This window comes from Staurois parvus, unplaced genomic scaffold (genome assembly GCF_062004578.1).
Source record: "Staurois parvus isolate SC_StPar_1 unplaced genomic scaffold, SC_StPar_1.0 ptg000442l, whole genome shotgun sequence".
Classification (NCBI taxonomy): Eukaryota; Metazoa; Chordata; class Amphibia; order Anura; family Ranidae; genus Staurois; species Staurois parvus.
In genome coordinates, this window is record NW_028318238.1 from 977,828 (window position 1) to 1,004,830 (window position 27,003).

General features: G+C 42.0%; 1 protein-coding gene across 1 annotated transcript in view; it reads left to right on the forward strand.

The window, feature by feature from the left end:
- The first annotated feature begins 1,470 nt into the window (after window positions 1-1,470).
- The window catches only part of LOC149453984 (melanoregulin-like), a 39,993-nt gene continuing 14,460 nt past the window's right edge, over window positions 1,471-27,003 (forward strand). Inside the window, exons 1-3 of the mRNA XM_089687974.1 lie at window positions 1,471-1,607; window positions 10,206-10,365; window positions 22,665-22,755. Of these exons, the coding sequence (XP_089544100.1) occupies window positions 1,510-1,607; window positions 10,206-10,365; window positions 22,665-22,755 (349 nt within the window). The 5' untranslated portion in view covers window positions 1,471-1,509. The remainder of the gene's footprint in view (window positions 1,608-10,205; window positions 10,366-22,664; window positions 22,756-27,003) is intronic.

A 27,003-nucleotide genomic window follows, 5' to 3' on the forward strand; every position in this document is an offset into this window, starting at 1 on the left:
CTAATCGATGTCTGGTAGAAATCTAATACAACTCATGATCCAAATACCACCATCCCTACAGTAAAGCATGGAGGTGGCGGGGTCTCTGCAGCAGGGACTGGAGAACTTGTCAGGTTAGAAGAAAAATGGAGGGGCAAAATACAGTTAAATTCCTGAGGAAAATCTGCAACAAAGTTGTCAATGGGAAGAAGGTTCACCTTCCAACATGACAATGACCCAAAGCACACAATGGTTGAAGGAGAAAAAGGTCAATGTCCTTGCATGGCCTAGTCAGAGCCCAGACTTAACCCCATTGGAAATCTGTGGAATGTCTTGACTGCAGTCCACAAAACGGTCACTATCAAATTTAACTGAACTTGAGCCATTCTGCAAAGAGTGGGCAAATATTGCAAAGTCCAAATGTGCCAAGTTAGCCACTTGCCCTCCAGAGGATTTACCCTCCTTCCAGGCCAATTTCAGACACGTCGAAACCTCCAGCTCGCTTGGAACCCTTGAAACCCCAGCACAACCAGACAGCTCTTGGAATGCCCTGCCTTCTGCGGTCCGGAGAGCCTCAGTAGGAGACGCCATTACTTGTGACGTGCGAGCCTTTTACTTAGTTCTTGTGTTGCTATATGTTTTATAATAAATCCGATCACATGAATTACTGCACTCAGAAAGCGCTAAAATGTTCTTTTCCACTCATATACCCATTACAGACGAGCTTCATCTCTGACAGCTGGCTGCTATATTCCTGAGTGATGGTCCTGTGGATTCAGTCTACATGAACTTTCTAAAATATTAAGGACTATGGACAATATCCTTATTATCCCCATTTTTTAGTCCCTATTGTGGACATTGTTTATTCTAGTAGCATACCCCTGCCACTCTCACTTTCCTAGTGCCACTACTTATATCTAGAATTAAAGCAAACGGTGGTTCGACAAAATACTGACACAAAAGGGTGTTCCTTTTTCCAACTCTGATTTAAAAAACATTTCTGACATGTTGGTGTTATATCTTTCACTTGGATGTTATAAGTTGCATTGAGTAAATACAGTTGGATAAAACAAAAACTTTGTCTTTATTTCAGGCTTCAAAGCAACAAAATGTGATTATTTTTAAAAGGGGGGGGGGAATTATTTTCTATAGCCATTGTGCATACTAGCAAATGTGAGCAGGCTTTCTAATGTTTACGTTACACATACAGCTGGAATCTGACCAATAGCTATGTGTAATAATTCCAGTTTGTTTTCCAGTGGTTGGGTTGTACATCATGTATAGGGCATTGCAAAATAAACCGCAATCACTTCCCTAAGCTGTTTATAATGCACAACTTTCTGTATTTCTTTCCCACCTTCCCACTTCGTATGATGATAAGATGAGTTTTTCAGCCACCCCTCTTGTCATGCTTCTTAGCTGCAGGCTCCGTGTTGCTCAGTCATACATGTGACTCCCTTGTTCTTTCATCCCAATTACACTGAATTAATTGTTTGCCACCCACGATAAGACCCCCAACCCAACACTCCCATGCCTCGCAGTACCATGGCAGAGCAGAGAAGTTTCTATCGCCTCTTCTGTTGCTGCTGTTACAATGAGGAGTTACCAGAGAAGAGTCCTTTAATCAGGTAAGAAATCAGGATTCTAGAAGGGGAATGTGCTGCTGAATGGTGAATTCACAGCATATCAAAGAATCCTCTGTGTAGTTTGTCCATTCAGGGGGGCTTTTGATGCTTTTAAAACTACTGACCAAGTCAAGGTATATGTTGATTATTAAAGGAAACCTTATGGGAATACAGGGGCTGTCATTATTGACCTTCTTCCAAGAATACTAGTTGCCTGGCTGTCTCCAGTCAGTGCCGCACAACAAGAATAAATATCCGTAATAGTGAAGTCGGAACTCCTGGTCTCAATATTTGTTTCAGGGCTCAAAAAGTATTGAAGGCACTGGAACAGAAAGGCAACTAGCATTTTTCAAAAGTTGAGGTCTGCAGTGACAGCCTTCATATCTTTCCATTTTTCCTTTAAGTAAGTTGTATTGCATAATGGTGGGGAAAGGGCTTAGTTAGTGTTGCCTTTATCAGCTAGTTTCTTCCTTGTGGTTTTGCAAGACCACTTTTTGAATTTCTACTGGGAGACTTCTACCTTTGTGTACATGGTGCTTGGGATTCACTTTGTCAGACATACAGTACTTTAGTATTTTTGATCTTTTTCACTGAAATTTGCTCACTTGATTTATCATCATAAGAACTGTTTGCCTTTTCTTAGGAAAGACATGGGGGCTGACTAATCATTCTGCATATACTATCTCTGTAATGCTGGCCCCGTTGCTTCAATATTTTGGGTCACTGACCTGAAACAAGTATACAGGTCTAGTCTTCTGACTTAAGTGTCACTAAATTAGAGGGTCCATATAATAACCAGACAAGTAGTATTTGTGGATTTTCAGCTTCCACCTAACTAGCCTTAAATTTGTCACTTCCTCCTTCCTAACACCTATACTATTCAACCTGTCTAAGGAAGATGTACAGTATATAGTTACCTATTTTCAGGCTGTTCCAGTGTGGTCACATGATCTGCCATGTGTTTGCACCAACAACAGAAGGGGCATTGAAGCCAATAAGTAATGGCACCACTCTAGGCTTTACTAGCCATTGTCAGAGAGCTCTCTCCTCTCCCCTGCAACCACTGCTGGCTGACACGGAGCTTGATCATGTGACCACACCAAATCAGCCTGAAAATAGGTAAGTATATACTTCTTCCTTACACAGGTTAGTAAGCATAAGAGGTGGGGGAGGGAACAGTTTTAAGGCTAGCTAGATGCAAGCTGGAAATCCACTTTAAGGAGGTTAGCAGTGGCACTCTCCAGATTTCTTTTTGGAAAGGAGTGACTCTGGGCTTCTGATCATCTTCAATCAAGTTCTTAAGCACTTATTGGCCGCACTGTGGTCGAATGTCTTCTACAGTACGGTTGTCCAGTTCTGGGAGGCGTCATATGAAGTCCTCCCAGAATGTTCCCCCAGCAGCATGCACCCAGCAGCATGATCACCATGTAAATACACTTGCCGGTTATCAGCAGTACTTTCCTCACGCTGTCACAGCGTAAGGAAAGTACTGCCGATAACCGACAATTGTCAAATTAGACAATATGTCAATATGACCATTTGTTTGCAGCTCACGGCGCCCATTGACATTCATTGAAACTCCACTCTAGCCACCTCAAATTTGGCCCTGATTATATCAGTGCAGCCCCAAAAGTGCCCAGCAGTACTGCCAATCTGTGCCCCTAGTCAGTGCCCTTCAGTGCTACCTATTTGTGCCCAACATTACAGCCTCACCAGTGCCTCCTCATCAATGCCCACCAGTGCCACCTATCAGTGCAGCCTCATCAACGCACATCAGTGAAGGAGAAAGTTTACTCCTAATAATTTACTCCCTAATATACCGAAACGTGCGGATTGTTCCCGATTTGTGTGCTATTACTTTGTGGAACGTTTCGCAGAATGGTTCATGAAATATCACCATTTTTGTGGTGAACTTTTCCCATAGGAATGAATGGCAGAATGTTCAAAACTAGAGTGTGAGCTGACAAAAGCTAGAGTGTGAGATGAAAAATCAGGACATGATTTCTAAACTGCCATCACTCCCTCATTTTAAAGCCCACCTACACAAATCTTATATCAAAACGTTCAGCTATCCCTGTTGCCACTAAAAATGTCCACGGCTAAGCCATAGTCCTGATAGTTTTCACAATATCACCTTTTGTTTGCAACTCACACCGCCCATTGACTTTTATTGAAACTTCACTTGCAGCCACCTGAAATTTGAAGGGACATTTCTAAACTGCGACTGTGCCTTCATTTATAATATTTCAGAGACATACTATGCATCAAAATGTAGGTCTGGGTCTTGTGATTCTCACAATATAAAGCTCTTCGCTGTAGGATTTATACTTTTAAAACTACAACCGTTTGAAGATGGCAACCGCCAGTGAAGTGAACAAGTTGGAGCAGTTTGTTTATAAAAGTTCCTTTCAGCTTGCACTAGAGTGAGTTGCCATAGCAACCCAGGTGTGTGAGCAGGCAGCAGAGTGACCAAAGCTACTCCGCCCACTCCAGTTGTAGACTACTGCTGCAGGCAAGAACACTTCACACAATTTTCCCAGAAATTGTAGATTTTCTAGTTAATGTCTGCAATAACAGCACCCAGCATTGGTGTAAGTGACTGTAATAACAACTTCCAGCATTGGTGTTAGTGTGTACAATAACAGCTCTTAGCATTGGTGTCAGTATCTGCAATAACAACCCTCAGCATTGGTGTCGGTGACTGCAATAACAACCCCCAGCATTGGTGTCGGTGACTGCAATAATAGTCCCCAGCATTGGTGTCGGTGTCTGCAATAACAGCCCCCCGCATTGGTGTCGGTGTCAGCAATAACAACTTCCAGCATTGGTGTCGGTGACTGCAATAACAACCCCCAGCATTGGTGTCTGTGTCTACAATAACAGCCCCCAGCATTGGTGTCAGTATCTGCAATAACAGCCTCCAGCATTGGTGTCGGTATCTGCAATAACAAACTCCAGCATTGGTGTCAGTATCTGCAATAACAACTTCCAGCATTGGTGTCAGTGACTGCAATAACAACCTCCAGCATTGGTGTCAGTGTCTGCAATAACAACCCTCAGCATTGGTGTCAGTATCTGCAATAACAACTTCTAGCATTGGTGTCAGTGACTGCAATAACAACCTTCAGCATTGGTGTCAGTGTCTGCAATAACAAACCCCCAGCATTGGTGTCGGTGACTGCAAGAACAATCCCCCAGCATTGGTGTCGGTGACTGCAATAACAACCTCCAGCATTGGTGTCGGTGTCTGCAATAACAGCCCCCAGCATTGGTGTTGGTATCTGCAATAACAACTTCCAGCATTGGTGTCAGTGACTGCAATAACAACCTCCAGCATTGGTGTCAGTATCTGCAATAACAAACCCCCAGCATTGGTGTCAGTGACTGCAATAACAACCTCCAGCATTGGTGTCGGTGTCTGCAATAATAGCCCCCAGCATTGGTGTCAGAGTCTGCAATAACAGCCCCCAGCATTGGTGTCGGTGTCTGCAATAACAGCCCCCAGCATTGGTGTCGGTGGCTGCAATAACAGCCTCCCGCATTGGTGACGGTGTCAGCAATAACAGCCTCCCGCATTGGTGACGGTGTCAGCAATAACAGCCTCCCGCATTGGTGACGGTGTCAGCAATAAAAACTTCCAGCATTGGTGTCGGTATCTGCAATAACAACTCTCAGCATTGGTGTCGGTGACTGCAATAACAAACCCCAGCATTGTTGTCGGTGACTGCAATAACAACCCCCAGCATTGGTGCCAGTGTCTGCAATAACAACCCCCAGCATTGGTGTCAGTGTCTGCAATAACAACCCCCAGCATTGGTGTCAGTGTCTGCAATAACAGCCCCCAGCATTGGTGTCAATGTGTGCAATAACAGCCCCCATCATTGGTGTGGCTGTCTGCAATAACAACCCCCAGCATTGGTGTCAGTGTCTAAAATAACAGCCCTCAGCATTGGTGTCGGTGTCTGCAATAACAAACCCCAGGATTGTTGTCCGTGTCTGCAATAACAACTTGGAGCATTAGTGTCAGTGCCTGAAATAATACATTCTTGGAAGTATGGCTCATCAATGGAGGGTGCTGTATCTGGGACTGGAAACATCATGAGCAAATGTATATATTCACCAGCACACCATGAATCTCCAATATGGTCCAAAAAGGTTTTTATCCCAAAAAGATTACATCACAAAAGAAAGTGCAACGTTTCGGAGCCACGCAGGACCCCTTCGTCAGCCATGTGAGTGTCTTAAATAACCCAACAAACAGGTGTCAATGACTAGAATAACAACCCCCATCATTAAATTAGAGCCACTGTCCCCTCTCTCAGATTTTGCAGTTTACCAAATCCTCTAATCCTCCCCTGCTGTTCCATACACAGTGCTGACTGTGCCAGAATAGTTTATACAGTGTAACTTGCCTTTGGGAACCCATACAAACTATTCTGACACAGCGCCGCCAAGGCCGTGTGATTAGTCAAAAAATACTCAAAACCAGCTGATAACACAGCCCAGCCAATGTGGAATATGGATCCTGAGTTTTCTAGCAGTCACCCTTGTACTTGTGGGGTGGGACAAGCCCATTCTTGTATAATCAATGCTTGGAGTTTGTCAGGATTTGTGGGGGGGGGGGGGTTTGTTCACCCCCTCTTGAGGATTGACCACAAGTTCTCAATGGGATTAGGGTTTGGGGAGTTTCCAGGCCATGGACGCAAAATTTCGATGTTTTGTTCCTCAAACCACTTAGTTATCACAAGGTGCTCCATCATGCTGGAAAAGGTATAGCTGATCACCAAACTGTTCTTGGATGGTTGGGAGACGTTGCTCTCGGAGGATGTTTTTGTTCCATACTTTATTCATGGCTGTGTTCTTAGGCAAAATTGTGAGTGAGCCCACTCCCTTGGCTGAGAAGCATCCAAACACATAAATGGTCTCAGGATGCTATACCACTGGAATGAGACAGGACTGATGGTAGCGCTCACCTTTTCTTCTCTGGGCAAGGTTGTTTTCTGGATGCCCCAAACAATCGGAAAGAGGATTCATCAGAGAAAATGACTTACCACAGTATTTTTTGCAGAATATCAGTCTGTCCCTGGAGAGAAGTGGCTTCTTTGCTGTCCTTCTTGACACCAGGCTGTCCTCCAAAAGTCTAGAAGGTTTTGGAGGTGGGTGACGGGTTTGGTTTTCTGAACATATTGCACACATATCTACAGTATATGCACTATAGGCAATGAAGTCAACCAGGGACAACAGGCAATGGAGCTTGACAGTGATTAACAAAGAGATGGAGGTGTATGGATAGAGATAACACATTACATAGATGTGGTTGCCTTGACATGTTTTTGGTGAAGATATACTAGCTATTCTGCCACAATCGGTGACAGGGCTACGTGATGGGTCAGCTGCTAGTAAACATTCACTACTTGTAGCAGATGTTCCTCTAAGAGTGTTCAGGCAACAGGGACAGTGAGACAGGAATTCACTAAAACAAAGAAGACTTTTTCTGGCAGTAAAGTCCCTTTAATACAGCCTGTGCCTAATTCATGAAAGCTTTGCGACACGTGCCAGATTGAGATACTTATTATTAACGTTCCTGGTTCCTCAAACCACTTAGTTATCACAAGGTGCTCCATCATGCTGGAAAAGTTATAGTTCATCACCAAACTGTTCTTGGATGGTTGGGAGAAGTTGCTCTCGGAGGATGTTTTTATTCCATACTTTATTCAAGGTTGTGTTCTTAGGCAAAATTGTGAGTGAGCCCACTCCCTTGGCTGAGAAGCAACCCCACACATGAATGGTCTCAGAAAACTTTACTGTAGGCATGACACAGGACTGATGGTAGCGCTCACCTTTTCTTCTCTGGGCAAGGTTTTTTTCTGGATGCCCCAAACAATCGGAAAGAGAATTCATCAGAGAAAATTACTTTCACCAGTATTTTTTGCAGAATATCAGTCTGTCCCTGGAGAGAAGTGGCTTCTTTGCTGTCCTTCTTGACACCAGGCCATCCTCCAAACGTCTAGAAGGTTTTGGAGGTGGGTGACGGGTTTGGTTTTCTGAACATATTGCACACATATCTACAGTATATGCACTATAGGCAATGAAGTCAATCAGGGACAACAGGCAATGGAGCTTGACTGTGATCAACAAAGAGATGGAGGTGTATGGGTAGAGATAACACATTGTAGAGATGTGGTTGCCTTGACATGTTTTTGGTGAAGATATACTAGCTATTCTGCCACAATCGGTGACAGGGCTATGTGATCATCCAGCTGCTAGTAAACATTTACTACCTGTAGCAGATATTTCCCTAAGAGTGTTCAGGCAACAGGAACAGTGACACAGGAATTCAATAAAACAAAGAAGACTTTTTCTGGTGGTAAAGTCCCTTTAGTACAGCCTGTGCCTAATTCATGAAAGCTTTGCGACATGTGCCAGATCCAGGTACTTATTATTACCGTCACTTTTAGAATCTGTCGCTATGGCTGCAACAGGTTCCAAAATAATTACTGCCAGTTCACACATAAGGAAACTGGAGGTAATTAAAGTGTTACTAAACCCAGGACCCTGCATTCACTATATCTGGTCTCCCACAGTACACACAACATGGAAATGCAATTATTTTAGTATATACGTATAAACTGCTTAATAACTTTTCCCATCAGCAGTTAGAGCAGTCATGTGACTTCAGTGTCCAGCTGAGTAATGGTTAAAGCTTGTAGGAGGAGTTTTCATTCTCCCATATGAGGCTGCATAACCCCTGACCCTCTGTCTGGACAGCGCTGATTGGCCCTGTGCTGATCACATGCACACTCCCAAGAAAAAAAAAACTCTCTAGCAATACACACCAGACTGAGCATGTGCAGCTTACCCCCCAAGCCTCTGTTCTATCAGCAGATTGATTGAGGACAGTAGCAGAAGGGGAGGATCAGAGAAGACAGGATCAAACAGCCTTTTTACACAATGCTCAGGGTTAACCCCTTAGGTTCCAGAGTGAGTATAACAAGCATGCTTTACTGCATATACAGACTAATTTTACTGTTGTGGGTTTAGTAACACTTTAAGTCAAACTTTGATCTGGAGTACATGGCTGCTAGAATGCGAGTGACTGCTGGCTTCCTAGCAACCGATACTTATCCCTGGTCCGGTACATCTGCCGGTCGGGAGATTCCTCAGCCAACTGCTAAATGTAAATTAAGTGGCAGGGATACTGGTAATGTCATTAGGAAGGTTTTCACCTAACTGAACAAATACTACAGGAATGTCCTTGCTACAATGTGTATATACTATGTATATGAAAAAAGACTGAAAATTTTGAAAACAAAAACCATATTCTGTTAAAAAACATATCCAATAAAAATCGAATTTCTTCATAAATTTAGGCCAAAATATAGGAAAGTTATAGCAACCACAAACTATGGGATAGATATGTAAAAACTGATCAATCCTGATGTACTGATATCTCATTTCTTGAGGACCTTAGAATGCAAGAAAAGTACAAATATCCCCCACATTACCCATTTTTTGGAAAGTAGACAGTCTGAGGTATTTAGTAAGAGGCATCACAAGTTTTTGAAAGTTGTAATTTTTTGTCACAATTTTTGGAAAATGAAGAAATTAAATAAAATGTGTTTTTTTTTCCCCACAATTTTTTTGTAACACACGGTCACCAGCACAGTACAGCATCACAATTTCACTGGTGTGGCGGTGATCTGGGAATAGGATAAAAATGAATGAACCACTCCAGATGAGTGTGTAAACCATACGCCCCTCTAAACATCAGCAGGTGCTGGTCTGATCCATGACCACGCCTGCATAGGAAAGCAGTGAGGGTTGACCACACTCCATAGATACATCAGATAAAACTTCTATTTATTACACCTTCATATAAAAGCAGCAAATATCACAACTCCAATATAAGGACAAGGAAAAGTTAACGCATTTCACATAAAAACACGTGCTTAGTAATAACTAGGAACACTGATTGATGACAACATATTCAAAAAAATTATATATTTTTATTCAATATTTTAAATATTGTTTTATATTTTTGAACATTATTTTTCTATCTTTTTTTACAATGTTTTAAAAAAATACTTTCATCAGAGTAGTTTAATGTTACCATAGTAACATTTTACTACTCTTGGGGGGGTGAGCAGGGATTTTTTTTTTGTTTTACACTTTGCTGGTACAGTGAAGATCATTGTACCAGCAATGCTTTGAACTGTCATGAATGGGTTATGTTCACTACAGTTCAGAATACTAGTGATCTGTGATTACCTACAGCTAATCACATGATACAGGGTACTGTGATTGGCCCAGGTACCATGTGATAGCTGTGGGCCAATAACACCTCACTAGTACCAAAAGCAAATTTGTTATGAATGAAATTAATTCATAACTGCTTTTCTGACATTGTGATCATGTAATAGCATCGCATGATCACTGGGTCCCGAGTACTGGGATCTGTATTCCGCTGTGTAATCTACAGCGATCGCGTAGTGGTGGGGGGTCTGCGCTGCGCCCCTAAAAAAAGCCCAACTTCAATATGCTTCTTTCTAAAGTAAAATGTATCTTTTTTGTTACCTTTGTTTTTTCCTATGAACACACTAGTGACACCCTCTTGTACTTTGATCGGGAAGTGAAGAAGAGAAGAGCAGAAGAGGCAAATCTATGGAATGAGCCACAAGACGTGTCACACACTGAGAGGGATGATGACAGAGAACTGTACAACTTGCTGCAGAAGAGATCTCGAACACGACGAGGATCAGAGGTCAGTTAATGATTAATTGATATTTGATGACATTTATTAGACATTTTTAGGTTCCATGCACACTGGCTTATGTCCACTTTGTTATAATACCACTAACAGCTGACCGTGGAATATTTAGTTCCAAGGAAATTTCACGGTTGGACTTATTACACAGGTGGCAACCTATCACGGTACCACGCTGGAATTCACCGAGCTCCTGAGAGCGACCCATTCTTTCGCAAATGTTTGTAGAAACAGTCTGCATGCCTAGGTGCTTGATTTTATACACCTGTAGCTATGGAGGTGACTGAAACACCTGAATCCAATGATTTGGAGGACTGGCCCAATACTTTTGGCAATATAGTGTATGAGAGTGAAAATCCAACTCTCTGCCCCTCTACTCAATTTCTGCTCATCATCCTGAAGCCCCCCTGAATGTATGTATATATATATATATATATATATATATATATTTCCAGATGTATTCTGGCCAGTCAGACATACCGGGTCCCCTTCTTCTTTTCTTTGGCACTAAGCAATTCTCAGTGATGCATAGCAGCAATTACAGCATCGCTCTCTGCATCCCTACACTGTGAATGAAGTGCACCCTGATGATATCCCCTGTACTCACAGAATGTCCTCAGTCTTCTAGGTACAGTGAAGAAAATAAGTATTTGATCCCCTGCTGATTTTGAATGTTGCCCACTCACAAAGAAATGATCAGTCTAAAAATCGAATGGTAGGTGTATTGTAACACAGAGAGACAGAATAGCAACATAAAATTCAAAAGAAATGCATGTCTAACAAATGATGCACTGATTTGCATGTTCATGAGGGAAATAAGTATTTGATCCCCTATCATTCAGCAGGATTTCTGGCTATCGGGTGTCTTTCATACAGGTAACAAGCTGAGATTAGAAGCAGTCTCTTAAAGGGAGTGCTGCTAATCTCATTTTGTTACATGTATAAAAGACACCTGTCCACAGGAGCAATCAAACATCAGATTCCAAACTCTCCACCATGGCAAAGACCAAAGAGCTGCCAAGGATGCCAGGGACATCACCAATAGATGCCACCAGACTTCCAGGTTGTACGATGCACAGCATCAGCATGCACAGTATCATTCTACAGTACCTATGGTACTCTGAAATAAATAATAATTAACCCGACATTACCTTTTCCCTTTTTATGTCCAAATCCATCATATCCCTTCTTAAAGCTGAAATCTGGGATGAGTTAGAGTGTAGAAAAACATATAGATTTCAAACACTAAAGAAGGGTTTATCTAAATTAAAAAAGTGCTGGATGGTTACAGGTCTTCGAACATCAACAAAATAACGTTTAGTTTAAAACCACTTCCAGTCCAATTTTGACTTTCCTCTCCTACATGTAAAAAATCTTTTTTGGGGGGGCTAGAAAACTACTTAGAAACCCCAAACATTATAAATATATTTTTAAGTAGAGGGCTTAGAGAATAAAATGGTGGGTTTTGCATATTTTTATGTAACACGCTATTTGCACAGCGGTTTTTCAAAGACAAATGTTTTTAGAAAAAATACACTTTACTGAATTTGAATGTACACAAAAACAATATAATATCCAATTGTTTTGTAAAATATAAAATATGATGTTACACCAAATAAATAAATTCCAAACATGTCACATTTTAAAATTGCGTACACCCGTGGAACTGCGCCAAACTTCGGTACCTAAACATTTCCATAGGCGATGCTTTAAAACCCTTTACAGGTTACCAGTTTGGGATTACAGAGGATGTCTGAAGTAATAATTATTGTCTGACATCCGCAGTAATACCTCACATGTATGGTGCGATCACCGTTTGCATGCAGGAGCAACACGTGTGTTCTCATTTGCAAGCACATGGGAGTGCTTTTACATTTTTTAAAATTTTATTTTAATATTTAATTCTTTTTTTCTTTATACTGTAACTTAAATTTTTTTTTCACTTTTATTGTGACAGCATGGGCTGAGACAGGTCCTTTTTTTGGAGAGATCTTGGATCTATTAGACCCCAGATGTCTTCTCTAGCCTCCAAAGTATTGGATCAAACCGAGATCAGTTTGAAGAAAAACTGAAGAAAAACCTGTTTGTTTGTTTGTTTGTTGTTTGTGTCCATGTGTAGAGTGAATCTGTATGGGAGTGGTTTTATAATTAGCAATCAGCTGCTGCACCTGCAGGGCTCTAATGAGGGAAATTGCAGGGTCTGCATCCCTTCAGGACCAGTTCACACTAAATGCGTATCAGTTGCTTTTTTTCTGCATCCAAAACACACAGAAAGTAGGTTATATGGTTGTCAGTGTCATAGTTTACATCGGTGCTTGCAGTTCCAGTGCGTTCCAGTTGCAGAAAAAAAAAGTAGAAAAGGCTGCATTTTTTCTGCACAGAACTGTACTGGAATGCGGTAAAATGCATAAAAAAATGCACCAAAACACACCAAACATGCACTGAAACACACACATACCTGTTTATATTGAAGAAAAGGAGAGGGGGAAAAAATTAACCTGAAAGAATCAAAAATGGTTTGCGTCAAAAATGCGCATGCAGAAACACATCTGGAACGCAGCTGGACTGCATTTTTATAGTGTGAACCTAGGTTCACACCTAAGCATTTTCCGCAGCATTTTGCAGAAACACACTACAGTCCATTTAACATGATTTCCTATGGGACACCTTCACATCTCCACGTTTTCACCCATTGCATTTTCTAGAAAGGGTCAGGGACTTCTTTGAATGCAAAAAGTTGCGGTTTTGGTTCTATAGACTTCAATGGAAACGCTGCAGAAAAGCATGTGGTGCATTTTGTGCTGCGTTTTTATGTATTTTTGCTGCATTTTTTAAAATCTACCTAGCAACAAGAGAAAAAAAATAAAATAAAAAAAATGCAAAACACACTGCAGAAACAGATCAAACGCAAACTGCATAGGTGTGAACCTACCATTCAAAAAAGGGGGGTTTGTGAAAAGAGATTCACAGAAAAGCGGCTACATTATGAACAGACCGTGACACTCAGAAAATTTTCCAAAAATTATGCTTTATTACACAGATATAAATATGACATATGGGCATTCGCCCTGGTTTACCATCACCTCAGTATGAGACAATAACACACAGACCTAAAACCATATAAAATGACATCAAGACCGGTCTAAATGTATGTGCAACAGAAAAAGTGACTGCAAGAGTCTAATATCTCTGTAGTACAAACACATAGGTAAACACTTCCCTAAAGAGGTGTATCCAAAAATTATACCATAGGTATACCATAATATTGAATAATGAATTTACACCAATATCATAATGGTGAATCCCGAACAGGGAATCCAAAAATTATACTATGGATATACGTATATCACATGTATGAAATGCAGTAAGCACAATAAGCGTGAAGAGGGGAACAGTAAGCCTCAGGCCTGTTTGGAAAAAGACATAAATGTCAAATATATGATGCAATACATTCCTGTGCCGGCACACGTGGTTGGGGCCCGTTCATCTGTAATGTGAACAGCTGTGTCATAAAGCTCTTGAATGGAAATAAGCCCCATTTATTCCCAGGATGGGAGAAAAGGTGCAGATTGCAGCACTCTGCTTGAAATGGTGTCTTCACCACTGTATGTGGACTACACACCACCCTTTGTAGGAAAAGCAAGACATATCCCAAGGAATCTTCTGCCTGTTGAACTATATGCGGTATGTCCTGTATCCTACACAAAGCACCATAATGTCCCCATCCTGTAGTGAAACAAATAATGTGGGAAGTCACTGACAGAGCTTGCACTCAATAAGATATGTAGGTCATATTGATCACAGAGGACCGTATATCTAATGTCCTGTAACAATCCACTCACCACCTGTGCCGTGGATAAAGGGAATGAAAGAGATGTCCTTCATGGATATTGCCAAACACGGCCACAGAGGCCCAGGAACCACCGCTGACATCCGCCGATATACCGCGGGTTCCAGCCCCCTCTCAGCGCCTGTGCTGCTCACGCTTGCCTCATGGCATGTGAAGATGGCTTCCTCCTTATGGGTCAGCGTGCGTTCCACCTAGTGCGCATGACCGGAAGTGACGTATCTGACGTATGACGTCAACGCGTTTCGCCGATGGGCGTATCTCACTCAGCTTCGTCAGGACCAATGGGACAACTGCATTTCAATATCCTATTTATAGTGGGTAAAGAACCACCCATTTATGCAAAAGAGGTGACCTGCAGTTGTTCCTAATGGAAGAAAACAAGGGGGGGGGCTAAATACTTAGCACAGCTACTGGTCTTAATTAAAATTAAAAAGGCAGGCGGCTGGAGTCCACAGAGAGGGGAGAGGCTTAATATTTTTACCAAAACATATATTAATCAAAGGTCATAAATTACATATACCAGTCTGTTGGGGCTTTTGTCACACTTTAACCAGGAGATGGCGATATAAATCAGAGAATCATCAATTCCATCCACTGAATCGGGTTTTTGGGGAGACAATATCAATTATCAAAAGATACCAACAAATACCACAAGATGGCAATATAATCTGAAAATTCACATGAGGGTCATTATAACAAAAATACCCCAGTTTTTTACATCCATCCTATGGTATGGTTATTGTTCAGAGACGAAAGGTATTAAGGGACATATAACCATACAGTGAGTCCTTTTGCATTATTTAGAGCTATATAAAAAAAACTCATATCGTAATGTCATCCATATTTACGTTAATATTCCCAATATATACAGGTTTATCGCAATTCCAGCCATTAAGAGAACCTGAGAAATGCCATCAACTAACCGCCACATGGCAGTAAATCAGAGAATCAACAGTTCCATCTACTGAATCGGGTTTTTTTGGGGGAGACAATATCAATTATCAGAAAATACCAACAAATACCACAAGATGGCAATATAATCTGAAAATTCACATGAGGGTCATAATAACAGAAATACCCCAGTTTTTTAACATCCATCCTATGGTATGGTCATTGTTCAGAGACAGAAGGTATTAAGGGACATTTAACCAGATAGTAAGTCCTTTTGCATTGTTTAGAGCTATATAAAAAACTCATATCGTAAGATCATCCATATTTTCATTAATATTCCCAACACCGGTACATAGTCCCATAAACCTATTTTTCCAAAAACACTTGGAGATCACATTCCACATTTAACCCCTTAGGGTACAGTGTATCAAGTTTATATATCCAATGTTTCTCCTTTTTAAGCAGTTCTCTATCAAAATCACCTCTCCTCTGTGGGAAGTGCAGTGCATAGAAACCTTTTACTTTAGTGCCGTCCAGTTTACCTCCATGATATTTAGCGTAATGTTGGGCAAGGTTACTATCAGGATCATTTGATCTAATATCTCTAAAGTGTTCACCAATTCTTACTTTAAGTTGTCTTTTAGTCTTACCTACATACATCTTTTTGTGAACCTAGCCTTAGACATGATTTCCCTTTATGAGTATCTCACCAAAAATGACATTTTGTTAGAGGATGCCTGAAATCTGACTTGTATCTTAGTGCAGACTTCTGGGAAAATCAGTGAGCCAATCAGACAAGCAGGAAATTACATTTCTGGGAGGCGTTCTGTATGCTATCTTTGTACAGAACACCTCCAGGAAAGCCATATTGCATTGCATTCTACAGAGAATTAAAGTGCTGCAGATTGAAAAGGAAAAGTTTTAATAACATTCAGTGAAAATATGACTTGTATTGCAATTGTATACACTATATTATTTTTGTTTTATTTGCTTTTTTTTCCCCATGGAAGTGGAGTTACCCTTTAAGCCTAAGGCTGCTTTCACACGGATCTGTTTTTCTTCTGCTTTTGCGTTATAAAAAGTGCAAGAAAAACGTGTGATCGTGTAATGCACGGGGCTCCATACAGCCAATCTGACAGGACCCCCCACCAATAAAAAAAAACACAGTTTACTAGGCTTCAGTTATGAATGAACACAGTGAGTGATTGGTACCGATCACTCGTTGTGTTCATTCAGGAAAGGAAGGGGCTAGTAAATGTGACATATTTACAGGACCCTTCTCCCACTCTCCATCCTGAAGGATCCTATTATGTACTTGCAGCTGCTGGTAGGAAGCAGAGGAGGGAGGCAGTGGCACTGCGGGGTGGTGGTACACAGGGGGGGCCTGGACAGCAGGGGGAAATGTATGGTGAACAGGGATGGTCATGGATTCAGCGGGGGGGGCAATTACTGGAACCGATCCCCGGTATGGCTCTCTACAGCAGCTGAAAGCTAGGGAGAGAAGAAGAAGCCAACTTTCAGCTGCTGCAGAGAGAGCCATACAGGGGATCGGTTCCAGTAATTGCCCCCCACAATGAGCTGATCACCCTCCCTGTCCACATCCAATTCACCCAGCTGCCTGGGCCCCCTTGCTGGCCTGGGCCCCGTACAGAAGGACTGGTGGTACCCCCTTATCCATGGCCCTGCCTATGGAACTCTTCACATTGATCTGTTGGGGGTCCACTGCATTATTTAAAGTTCTTCTTGCTGCATTTATGGTGCAGGTTTGGTGCAGTAAAAAAAAAAACCCACAAAAAACCCACCTTCCCATTGAAATAAATGGAAAACATGGCAAAAAAGCATTTTTGGTGCGGTTTCTGAGTCACATGTCCTTAAAAAAAAAAAAAAAAACACGGTTTTACTACGGATCAGTGTGAAAGTAGCCTCAGACCATAATAAAAGTAGCATGAATTCTCCCCCACCCAATCCTGATGATGTTGCCCCTGGTCCTGCACTGGTTCTGGCAGATGTGATGACACTGGTGAGAGGGATAGCAACAGGACCAGCCAGAAGAGCCATGTGGAGTGGCTTTGGCAAACCAAGTGACACATCCTGAACTATAATGGAAGTAAAATAATGGGACATTGGAGATAACAAGCAGTAGATTCTTTACCAGCAGGAGGGGAAGGGAGGCAATTTTCATTATTTTTGAAGTAGCCAAAGTTAGGCTTTAACACTTAAAGCGGAGCTCCACCCAAAAGGGGAAACTCCACTTGTTTGCACCCTCCCCCGCCTCCACTGCCACGTTTGGCACTTTTTGAGGGGGAGCGGGTACGTGGTTTTGACAGGTACCCGCTCCCAATTCCGGCTCAGTTCGCCTCAACAAACTGAGCCAGAAGTTCATCCCCGCTCATTCCTCCCATAGTCTTCACAGGTCTCTATGGAACCAACCACAAGACGCAATAGGAAACCAGCTGTGAAGCCACAAGGCTTCACTTCTGATTTCCCTTACTTGCAATGCTGGCTCTGGGAACCCAGAGGCTAGTGAAGAACTAGCCCGGGCGACAACGGCACTGGACCCCTGGACAGGTAAGTGTCCTTATAGTATTTGTAACTTCTGACTTTTAATTTTTTGGGGGGAGCCCAGAACTCCTCTTTAAGCTCTTGCGTCCAAAGTCCACTTATGCTGCTGGGTCTCCTTAACATATCACTTACTATTTGTATGGGTAAAATGTACCTGTAAAAAAAAAAAAAAAAACAAGTTAGGGTGTGCATCACTCCTTTCGTATGCCCACAGCACCTAGGCAGGGAAATCATTGCACTTCCTTCACAAGATCCTGGAGAATACAGTGCAGCCACGATCTCAAAAGAAGACACTCTTGCAGTGGATTGGAGTGTCTTCACACAAGATTCCCTGAATGTTCAAAGATCGAAGATAAAGTCACGCCCAGCAATGCAACAGACAGGTATAAGGTAAATATAATCTAAAGCAGGCCATAAATGGATCAAATTCTGAACAATTTCAAAAACATTGTTCGTTCTGTAATCCAACGATTTTGAAAATCGGTCATTTTTCACAAATTTTCCTGCATGGCTGATAAACAAAATGGGGAGGAACCACGAAAATCGGCCGGTGCCATTGCCCCACTAAAAGAGTGAAAATCGGCCGATTATTCTTAGGTCAGATTTTCGCGGCAATGATGGGCAAATCGGCCGATCTTTTTACCGATAAAAAAATCTGCGCATGAGCAGTGACCTGCAAGAGGAAGACAAAAAGAAGAAGAAAAAAGAAGAAGAGGATGAAGAAGAAGAAGAGGGTGAAGAAGAAGAAGAGGATGAAGAAGAGGATGAAGAAGAAGAAGAGGAAGAGGAAGAGGAAGAAGAGGATGAAGAAGCTGAAGAAGAGAATGAAGAAGATGAGGAAAAAGAGGAAGAGGAAGAAGAAGAGGGTGAAGAAGAAGAAGAAGAAGAAGAAGAGGATGAAGAGGAAGAAGAAGAAGAGGATGAAGAGGAAGAAGAAGAAGAGGATGAAGAGGAAGAAGAAGAAGAGGATGAAGAGGAAGAAGAAGAAGAGGATGAAGAGGATGAAGAAGAAGAAGAGGATGAAGAAGAAGAAGAGGATGAAGAAGAAGAGGATGAAGAGGAAGAAGAAGAAGAAAAAGAGGATGAAGAAGAGGAAGATGAAGAAGAGGAAGAAGATGAAGAAGAGGAAGAAGATGAAGAAGAGGATGAAGAAGAAGAAGAGGATGAAGAAGAAGAGGAATTCCAGTCCGACAAAAAATGTCCCTGCAGAGAGCTCCACTATTTCTTTGACAGTTCCTTGACATTTATAGCGGTTGCAACAATGTATCTATTTGTTTTCGAATAAAAACATCTGTATCCTAAATGGATACAAATACATTGTTGCAACCGCTATAAATGTCAAGGAACTGTCAAAGAAATAGCGGAGCTCTCTGCAGGGACACTTTTTGCCGACTGTAGACGGGATGAAAATCGGACGATTTTTTTTATCGTTGCTGGTAACGTCGGCCGCTTGAACGACCGATTTTTCGTTTTTTTAAAAGAAAAATCGGCCGATTTTCGACCCATCTATGGCCTGCATAAGTATATACCTTGAAAACAAATAAGTATATACTATAATCTGTGCAAAAAAAATAAAAAAAATTTTTTAAATAGATGCAACTGTGAGTAACACGTGAATCGTGCAAAATCACTCTGTGTACACTATAAATAAACTAATACATAGTGACAATTTTTTTAATTTTTTTATTGTTTATAGCCTACCATAAAGTATTATATATCGTTTTCGGGCTTTAATTTGGAAGCAGATATGAAAATATGTAGTTTTATTTTGCGTTTTTTAAAAGAAATTGAGAAAAAGTTGAAAAACAATTTTTTTTTCCCCAATACAGCATTTATGTAATTTGCGCACCCCTTAGATATTACTTACTCTAAAATATAATCAGGAAAGTCAGCTGTTCTTATTGATGCCTTAGACCTTGTAACAAGGTACCTTATGAGTAAAGTAAGGACTTGAGGTGTGAATTACTTCAATAGTCCATGTGGGTTGATCTCTGAATCTAATAAACACCAACTTACTGAAAGTTTTACTTGAACATTCCTAATGTTTGCGTTTGCTGATAATAGGACCTGACAAGGACTGAGGCACCATTAAACTTGGCCACATATTGAGCAGGATTAATGGCCAGTTCTGCGTTGCAGCAGCAAAGACTGTTTTGCATGTCCACACAGAAATATATGTTGATCTGGCCTAGACATGCAGTGTTTTTGTCACTTTGTGTATGCCGGACAGATAGCAGATCTGTCTTATGTAAACTACTAAACTCCCTATTCCCCATGGCAGGGCAACCCTGCATGGCAACCATGGCTGTCTCTATAGATAGTGAAGAAGGGAGATCAAATAAATTATACGCTATATTGCCAAAAGTATTGTGATATCCCTCCAAATCATTGGATTCAGGTGTTCCAATCACCTCCATGGTCACAGGTGTATAAAATCAAGCACATAGGCATGCAGACGGCTTCTACAAACATTTGTGAAAGAATGGGTCGCTCTCAGGAGCTCAGTGAATGCAAGCGTGGTATCGTGATAGGTTGTCACCTGTGCAATAAGTCCATCCGTGAAATTTCTTTGTTACCAAATATTCTACGGCCAACTGTTAGTGGTATTATAACAATGTGGAAGCAACTGGGAACAACAGCAACTCAGCCACAAAGTGGTAGGTCACGTAAAATGACAGAGTGGGGTCAGTGCACAGAAGTCGCCAGCTGTCTGCAGAGTCAATAACTAAAGACCTCCAGACTTCATGTGGCCTTCAGATTAGCACAACAACCATGCGTAGAGAGCTTCATAAAATGGGTTTCCATGGCCGAGCAGCTGCATCCAAGCCTTAAATCATCAAGTGCAATGCACAGCATCAGATGCAGTGGCGTAAAGCATGCCGCCACTGGACTCTAGAGCAGTGAAGACGTGTTCTCTGGAGTGACAAATCACACTGCTCTGTCTGGCAATCTGATGGACGTGTCTGAGTTGGCAGTTGCCAGGAGTACTTGCCTGACTGTATTGTGCCAAGTGTAAAGTTCGGTGGAGGGGGGATTATGCTGTGGGGTTGTTTGTCAGGTGTTGGGCTTGGCCCTTAGTTCCAGTGAAGGGAACTCTTAAGGCGTCAGCATGCCAAGACATTTTGGACAATTTCATGCTCCCAACTTTGTGGGAACAGTTTGGGGATGGCTCATTCCTGTTCCAACATGACTGCTCACCAGTGCACAAAGCAAGGTCCATAAAGACATGGATGAGCGAGTTTGGGGTGGAGGAACTTGACTGACCTGCACAGAGTCCTAAACCTCAACCTGATAGAACACCTTTGGGATGAATTAGAGTAGAGACTGTGAGCCAGGCCTTCTCGTCCGACATCAGTGCCTGACCTCACAAATGTGCTTCTGGAAGAATGGTCAAACCTTCCCATAGACACTCCTAAACCTTGTGGACAGCCTTCCCAGAAGAGTTGAAGCTGTTATAGCTGTAAAGGGTGGACCAACTCAATATTGAACCCTACAGACTAAGGGCTCGTTCACACTTGGCTGTTTTACCAACGCTTGCCCAACGCCCCTATAGCGTTTGGTAAGTGTTGGTCCGGCGTTTGCGGAGCGTTTTTTAACGCTCGGCAAACGCTCCGCAAACGCCGCATGCGTGGTTTAGCGGCGGTTGCTAGGCGTTTGCCGAGCGTTAATAACGCCCCACAAATGCCTATAATGCAGTTTGAGTGGTGTTACCGCTCCGCAAACGCCCCGCAACCGTGTCGCAACCGCACCGCAAACGCCGGCTGGGCGTTTGCGGAGCGGCACCATAGACGAGAATAGGAGGCTTCAAAGCCTCCTGACTCGACCAGAGGCGTCCGTTTTGCCAACGCAAACGCTCCCGTTAGAACAGCACCATGTGCTGTAATGTGCAGAATTGGCAGAGGCGTTTGGGAAGTGGTAAAAACGCTTCCCAAACGCCTCTCTGTCGCCTGCACACAACGCTAGTGTGAACGTAGCCTAAGACCGGGATGCCATTGAAGTTCATGTGTCTGTAAAGGCAGGCCGACCAATACTTTTGGCAATATAGTGTATGTAAGATCACTTGGAAAAATATATTCGTGTTTCATGCCCTACCTACCTACGCCTGCATTAGGTGTCCCACGTGGACCAAATAATGTTAGGTTTAGTCATAAAGGCTTATTCATTTTTTTTTAAATGTAGAATATTTTATTGTATATTTTTTCTATTTATGTATTTAGATGAGGAGAAAAATTTCTTAAGTTTTGTTTCTAATCACTTCAATTTGAGATATTACATAAAACATTATTTCACACTGCACACTGGGCTTAAAAAAACACCAGTTCTCTTTGGCAGAAAAAAATAATGATATAGAGCGCTTTAATGCACATTTAGGTGAGTTTAGGAGTGTTTAGCATTTTTTCTGCCAGAAAGCTCCAATCAAAAATGCAAACCAAAAGGGTTTATTTTTCTACCTCTAAACACTGAGCTGAGTTGAAAATTTTATAGCTGCAAAGGGTGGGCCAACTCAATATTGAACCCTACGGACTAAGACTGGGATGCCATTAAAGTTCATGTGTGTGTAAAGGCAGGCGTCCCAATACTTTTGACAATATAGTGTATGTTGATCTGGCCTAGATTTGCAGTGTCCTTACAGTTACTTTGTGTATGTCAGACAGATAGCAAATCTGACTTATGTAAACTATTAAGCTCCCTATTCCCCATGGCATTGCATACATGATTTTGAAATCAAGCCTGCATGGCAACCATGGCTGTCTCCATAAATAGTGAAGAAGAGAGATTAAATAAATGATATGTTGTGGACCTTGAGGAGGACTTGATCATGGCAATTACCTATGCATTTTCAAATCTATGCTCAGACACTAGGGAACGGTTGTTATTTACAACATTTTTCTTTCATTTTCTTTTACATGGGATCCAACAATATGATGCTAGGATGCAGATATATGGAGTAAGGTATTTAAAAGCTTCTGATGATTCAGTTTTGTTTCTATAGGGTTACCGGAGACTGAGTTTTGATATCAGCGCTCATAGACAAGTCCGCAAAGGCGTGAAGGATCGCTGGAGGGTTCTTTTGGAAAACTTAGGTAAGCAAACTACAGTAATGCTTCCAAAAGTATGTTTTCTTCTGTTCTGAAATTGTATGTAAAGATGAAGTGTACCTGTCACCTACACATAGTGGACATTATCTGCTAAAGTGGACATAAGCGGCTTCACTGCCCAGGAGCTAGAAAGCACTAGAAGTCAGTCCTCTCCCTCCCCAGTCACTGCACCCATAGCACTAATAGGTATACGTATAGCCGAGGAGATGTGTACTAGGGCTAAGCAGAGCCTGATAGGGAACTGAGACACTAGCTCTTCATCAGGTCCACCTGGCTGTTGATGGCAGCACTGCAGTGGCCGTATCTATAGCCACTATTCAGACCAATAGCAGTTTTCAAATCTCCCCATTTCTGTGCGTCCATGCAGAGATACAGTATGTAAAACCTTTATCCCAAAAGGAAAGAGAAAAAAGGTTTGCTCTAACTGATTATAAAGTGTTAGCTGGAGTTTGGCTTCCATTTGTTAGTGTATTTAAATCTGCTAGTCCATCTAACACTCCGCACCCCCCAGACTAACACTCCCCAGGCTGACAATGCTGCCGTCTGCTGTACCCCTTCATTCAGAGCAGGGGCACTCTAGTACAAGAGGTGTGTTACTGACCAGATCACCAGATAAAAACAGAAAAAAAACCCTAAAAATAAAGAAAACTAATGCAAAGTCACATCTATGATTGAAGCCATTTGCCAAACATGCCCATTGAAGGCAACAGGACCTTACCACATCCATGAGCCAAATGCTTAACTCATGGTAAGTCAAAGTAAAATGCCTATTTGGCTGAAAAAATAAGAAACATAAATGGCATTCAGGAAGCGACAGTATTGAACTGCCTGAACGCCTACCAACTGCCTCTGAAAAGCAGTCCACCATGGATCGCTTTTCGGAGCAGGGCTATTGGTTGCCTCTAATGAAAAGTTAGCTAGAGGAGATGTACTAAAACTGGAGCACTCAGAATCTGGTGCAGCTGTGCATGGGAGCCAATCAGCTTCTGCTTTCAGTTTTTTCTATTGTTCAGCTTGTTCTGTCGCAAGGAACATGCAGTCCACATTAATAATTATGCTGCCAAAAATAGTGTGTGCTGTAAATTGCCTCCAGCAATTTTCCTGTTTCTTCCTGCTGGAGACTGCCATTTTGCTGAAGCCCAGATCCCCTGAGCAGCATTAAATCTTTAGGCTGTCAGCAGATCGGCCCCTACATTTTTGCCGGGTGAAACAGTATATTACTTAATTTTATACAGCCTAGGCACTTATTGTTAATGTTTTACGGCTATACCTGCAAAAGGTTCCAGCCTAAAGTGATCTAGCAGGACTTCATTTTCTAACTAAAGTTCCACTTTAAAGTATTACTAAACCCACAACAATAAAATCAGTCTGTATATGCAGTAAAGCATGGTTGTTATACTCACTGTGGAACCTAAGGGGTTAATCCTTGGCATTATGTCAAAATTCAGTTTGATCCTGACTTCTCTGATCCTCTCCTTCTTCCAGTGTCCCCCTCTTATCTCCTGATAAGACAGAGCGTGTGGAGACACTCTGCACATGCTCAGTTTGGTGTGTATTGTTAGAGGGTTTTTTTTTTTTGAGTGCATGTGATCAGCACAGAGCCAATCAGCACTGTCCAGACAGAGGTCAGGGGTTCTGCATCCTCCTGGAGCAGAAAGAAAACTCCTCCAACAAGCTTTAACCAGCGCACAGCTGGACACCGATAGAAGTCACAAGACTGCTCTAACTGCTGATGAGAAAAGGTATTTAGCCATTTATATTTACTACAATAATTGCATTTCCATGTTCTGTGTACTGAGGGAGACAAGATATAGTGAATGCAGGGTCCGGGGAGACCGGATATAGTGAATGCAGGATCCAGGGAGATCGGATATAGTGAATGCAGGGTCCGGGGAGACCAGATATAGTGAATGCAGGGTGTGGGGAGACCAGATATAGTGAATGCAGGGTCCGGGGAGACCAGATATAGTGAATGCAGGGTCCGGGGAGACCAGATATAGTGAATGCAGGGTCCAGGGAGACCAGATATAGTGAATGCAGGGTCCGGGGAGACCGGATATAGTGAATGCAGGGTTCGGGGAGACCGGATATAGTGAATGCAGGGTCCTGGGAGACCAGATATAGTGAATGAGGGGTCTGGGGAAACTGGATATAGTTAATGCAGGATCCTGGGAGACCAGATATAGTGAATGCAGGGTCCGGGGAGATCAGATATACTGAATGCAGGGTCTGGGGAGATCAGATATAGTGACTGCAGGGTCGGGGAGATCAGATATAGTGACTGCAGGGTCAGGGAAGACCAGATATAGTGAATGCAGGGTCCGTGGAGAGCAGATATAGTGAATGCAGGGTCCGGGGAGACCAGATATAGTGAATGCAGGGTCCTGGGAGACCAAATATAGTGAATGCAGGGTCCGGGGAGACCAAATATAGTGAATGCGGGGTCCGGGGAGACCAGATATAGTGAATGCAGGGTCCTGGGAGACCAAATATAGTGAATGCAGGGTCCGGGGAGACCAGATATAGTGAATTAATTTTACTATCTGCTGAGTAACTGCTAAAACAAAGGCTGGTTCTTTATCTAAGTAAGAACCCAACGGTCATTACCATCATGGGATGATTTCCTTGCACAGAATCTTGACAACCATTTTGGCATCCTCCTTGTTTGTTTCAAATGCTTCCAGCCACTTGCTGAATTTATCCACAATTGCCAACAAATACTTTTTGTTACTCTGACTTTAGACATACAGCTGTGTTCAAAATAATAGCAGTGTGTTGAAAAAAGTGAATAAAGCTCAAAATCCTAATAGCTTTCATTTCCATACACACAAATGCATTGGGAACACTACACATTATATTCCAAATCAAAACATGAAGAAAAATATATCAAATTTGTGTTGTTCCTCTAAAAAAATTGAAGAAAAGTGAATATTGGACTGTTCAAAAAAATAGCAGTGTTTGTATTCTTCTTTACAAACTCAAACATTCACTATATAAACTGAAAAATGTTTGAAGATTTTGCTTTCCTTTGAATCACTTAATGAATATTTGGTTGTATAAGCACTGTTTCTGAGAACTGCTGTACATCTGTGTTGCATGGAGTCAACCAACTTCTGGCACCTGTGAACAGATATTCCAGCCCAGGATGATTGGACTACATTCCACAGTTCTTCTCTATTTCTTGGTTTTACCTCAGAAACTGCATTTTTGATGTCACCCCACAAGTTTTCTATGGGATTAAGATCCGGGGATTGGGCTGGCCACTCCGTAACGTCAATCTTGTTGGTCTGGAACCAAAATGTTGCACGTTTACTGGTGTGTTTGGGGTCGTTGTCTTGTTGGAACATCCATTTCAAGGGCATTTCCCCTTCAGCATAAGGCAGCATGGCCTCTTCAAGTATTCTGATGTATTCAAACTGATCCATGATCCCTGGTATGTGATAAATAGGCCCAACACCGTAGTATGAGAAACATCCCCATATCATGATGCTTGCACCACCATGCTTCACTGTCTTCACAGTGTACTGTGGCTTCAATTCAGTGTTTGGGGGTCGTCTGACAAACTGTCTCCGGCCACTAGACCCAAAAAGAACAATCTTACTTTCATCAGTCCACAAAATGTTGCGCCATTTCTCTTTAGGCCAGTCAATGTGCTCTTTGGCAAATTGTAACCTCTTCAGCACATGTCTATTTTTCAACAGTGGGACTTTGCGGGGGCTTCTTGCAGATAGCTTGGCTTCACATAGGCGTCTTCTAATTGTAACAGTACTCACAGGTAACTTTACACCTTTTTTGATCTTCCTGGAGCTGATTGTTGGCTGAGTCCTTGCCATTTTGACTATTCTTCTATCCATTTGAATGGTAGTTTTTCGCTTTCTTCCATGTCTTCCAGGTTTTGGTTGCCATGTTAAAGCATTTGCGATCATTTTAGCTGAGCAGCCTATCATTTTCTGCACTTCTTTATATGTTTTCCCCTCTCCAATCAACTTTTTAATCAAGGTACGCTGTTCTTCTGAACAATGTCTGGAACGACCCATTTTCCTCAGAATTTCAGAGAGAAATGCACTGTAACCAGCATGTACAACATTTGCTGCCTTCCTTCCTTAAATAAGGGCAATAATTGCCACTTGTTTTTCAAAGAATGAATGACCTCACTAATAGAACTCCACACTGCTATTATTTTGAACATGCCCCTTTCAATTAGTGTTTCAATTACACAGAATCAGCAGCATG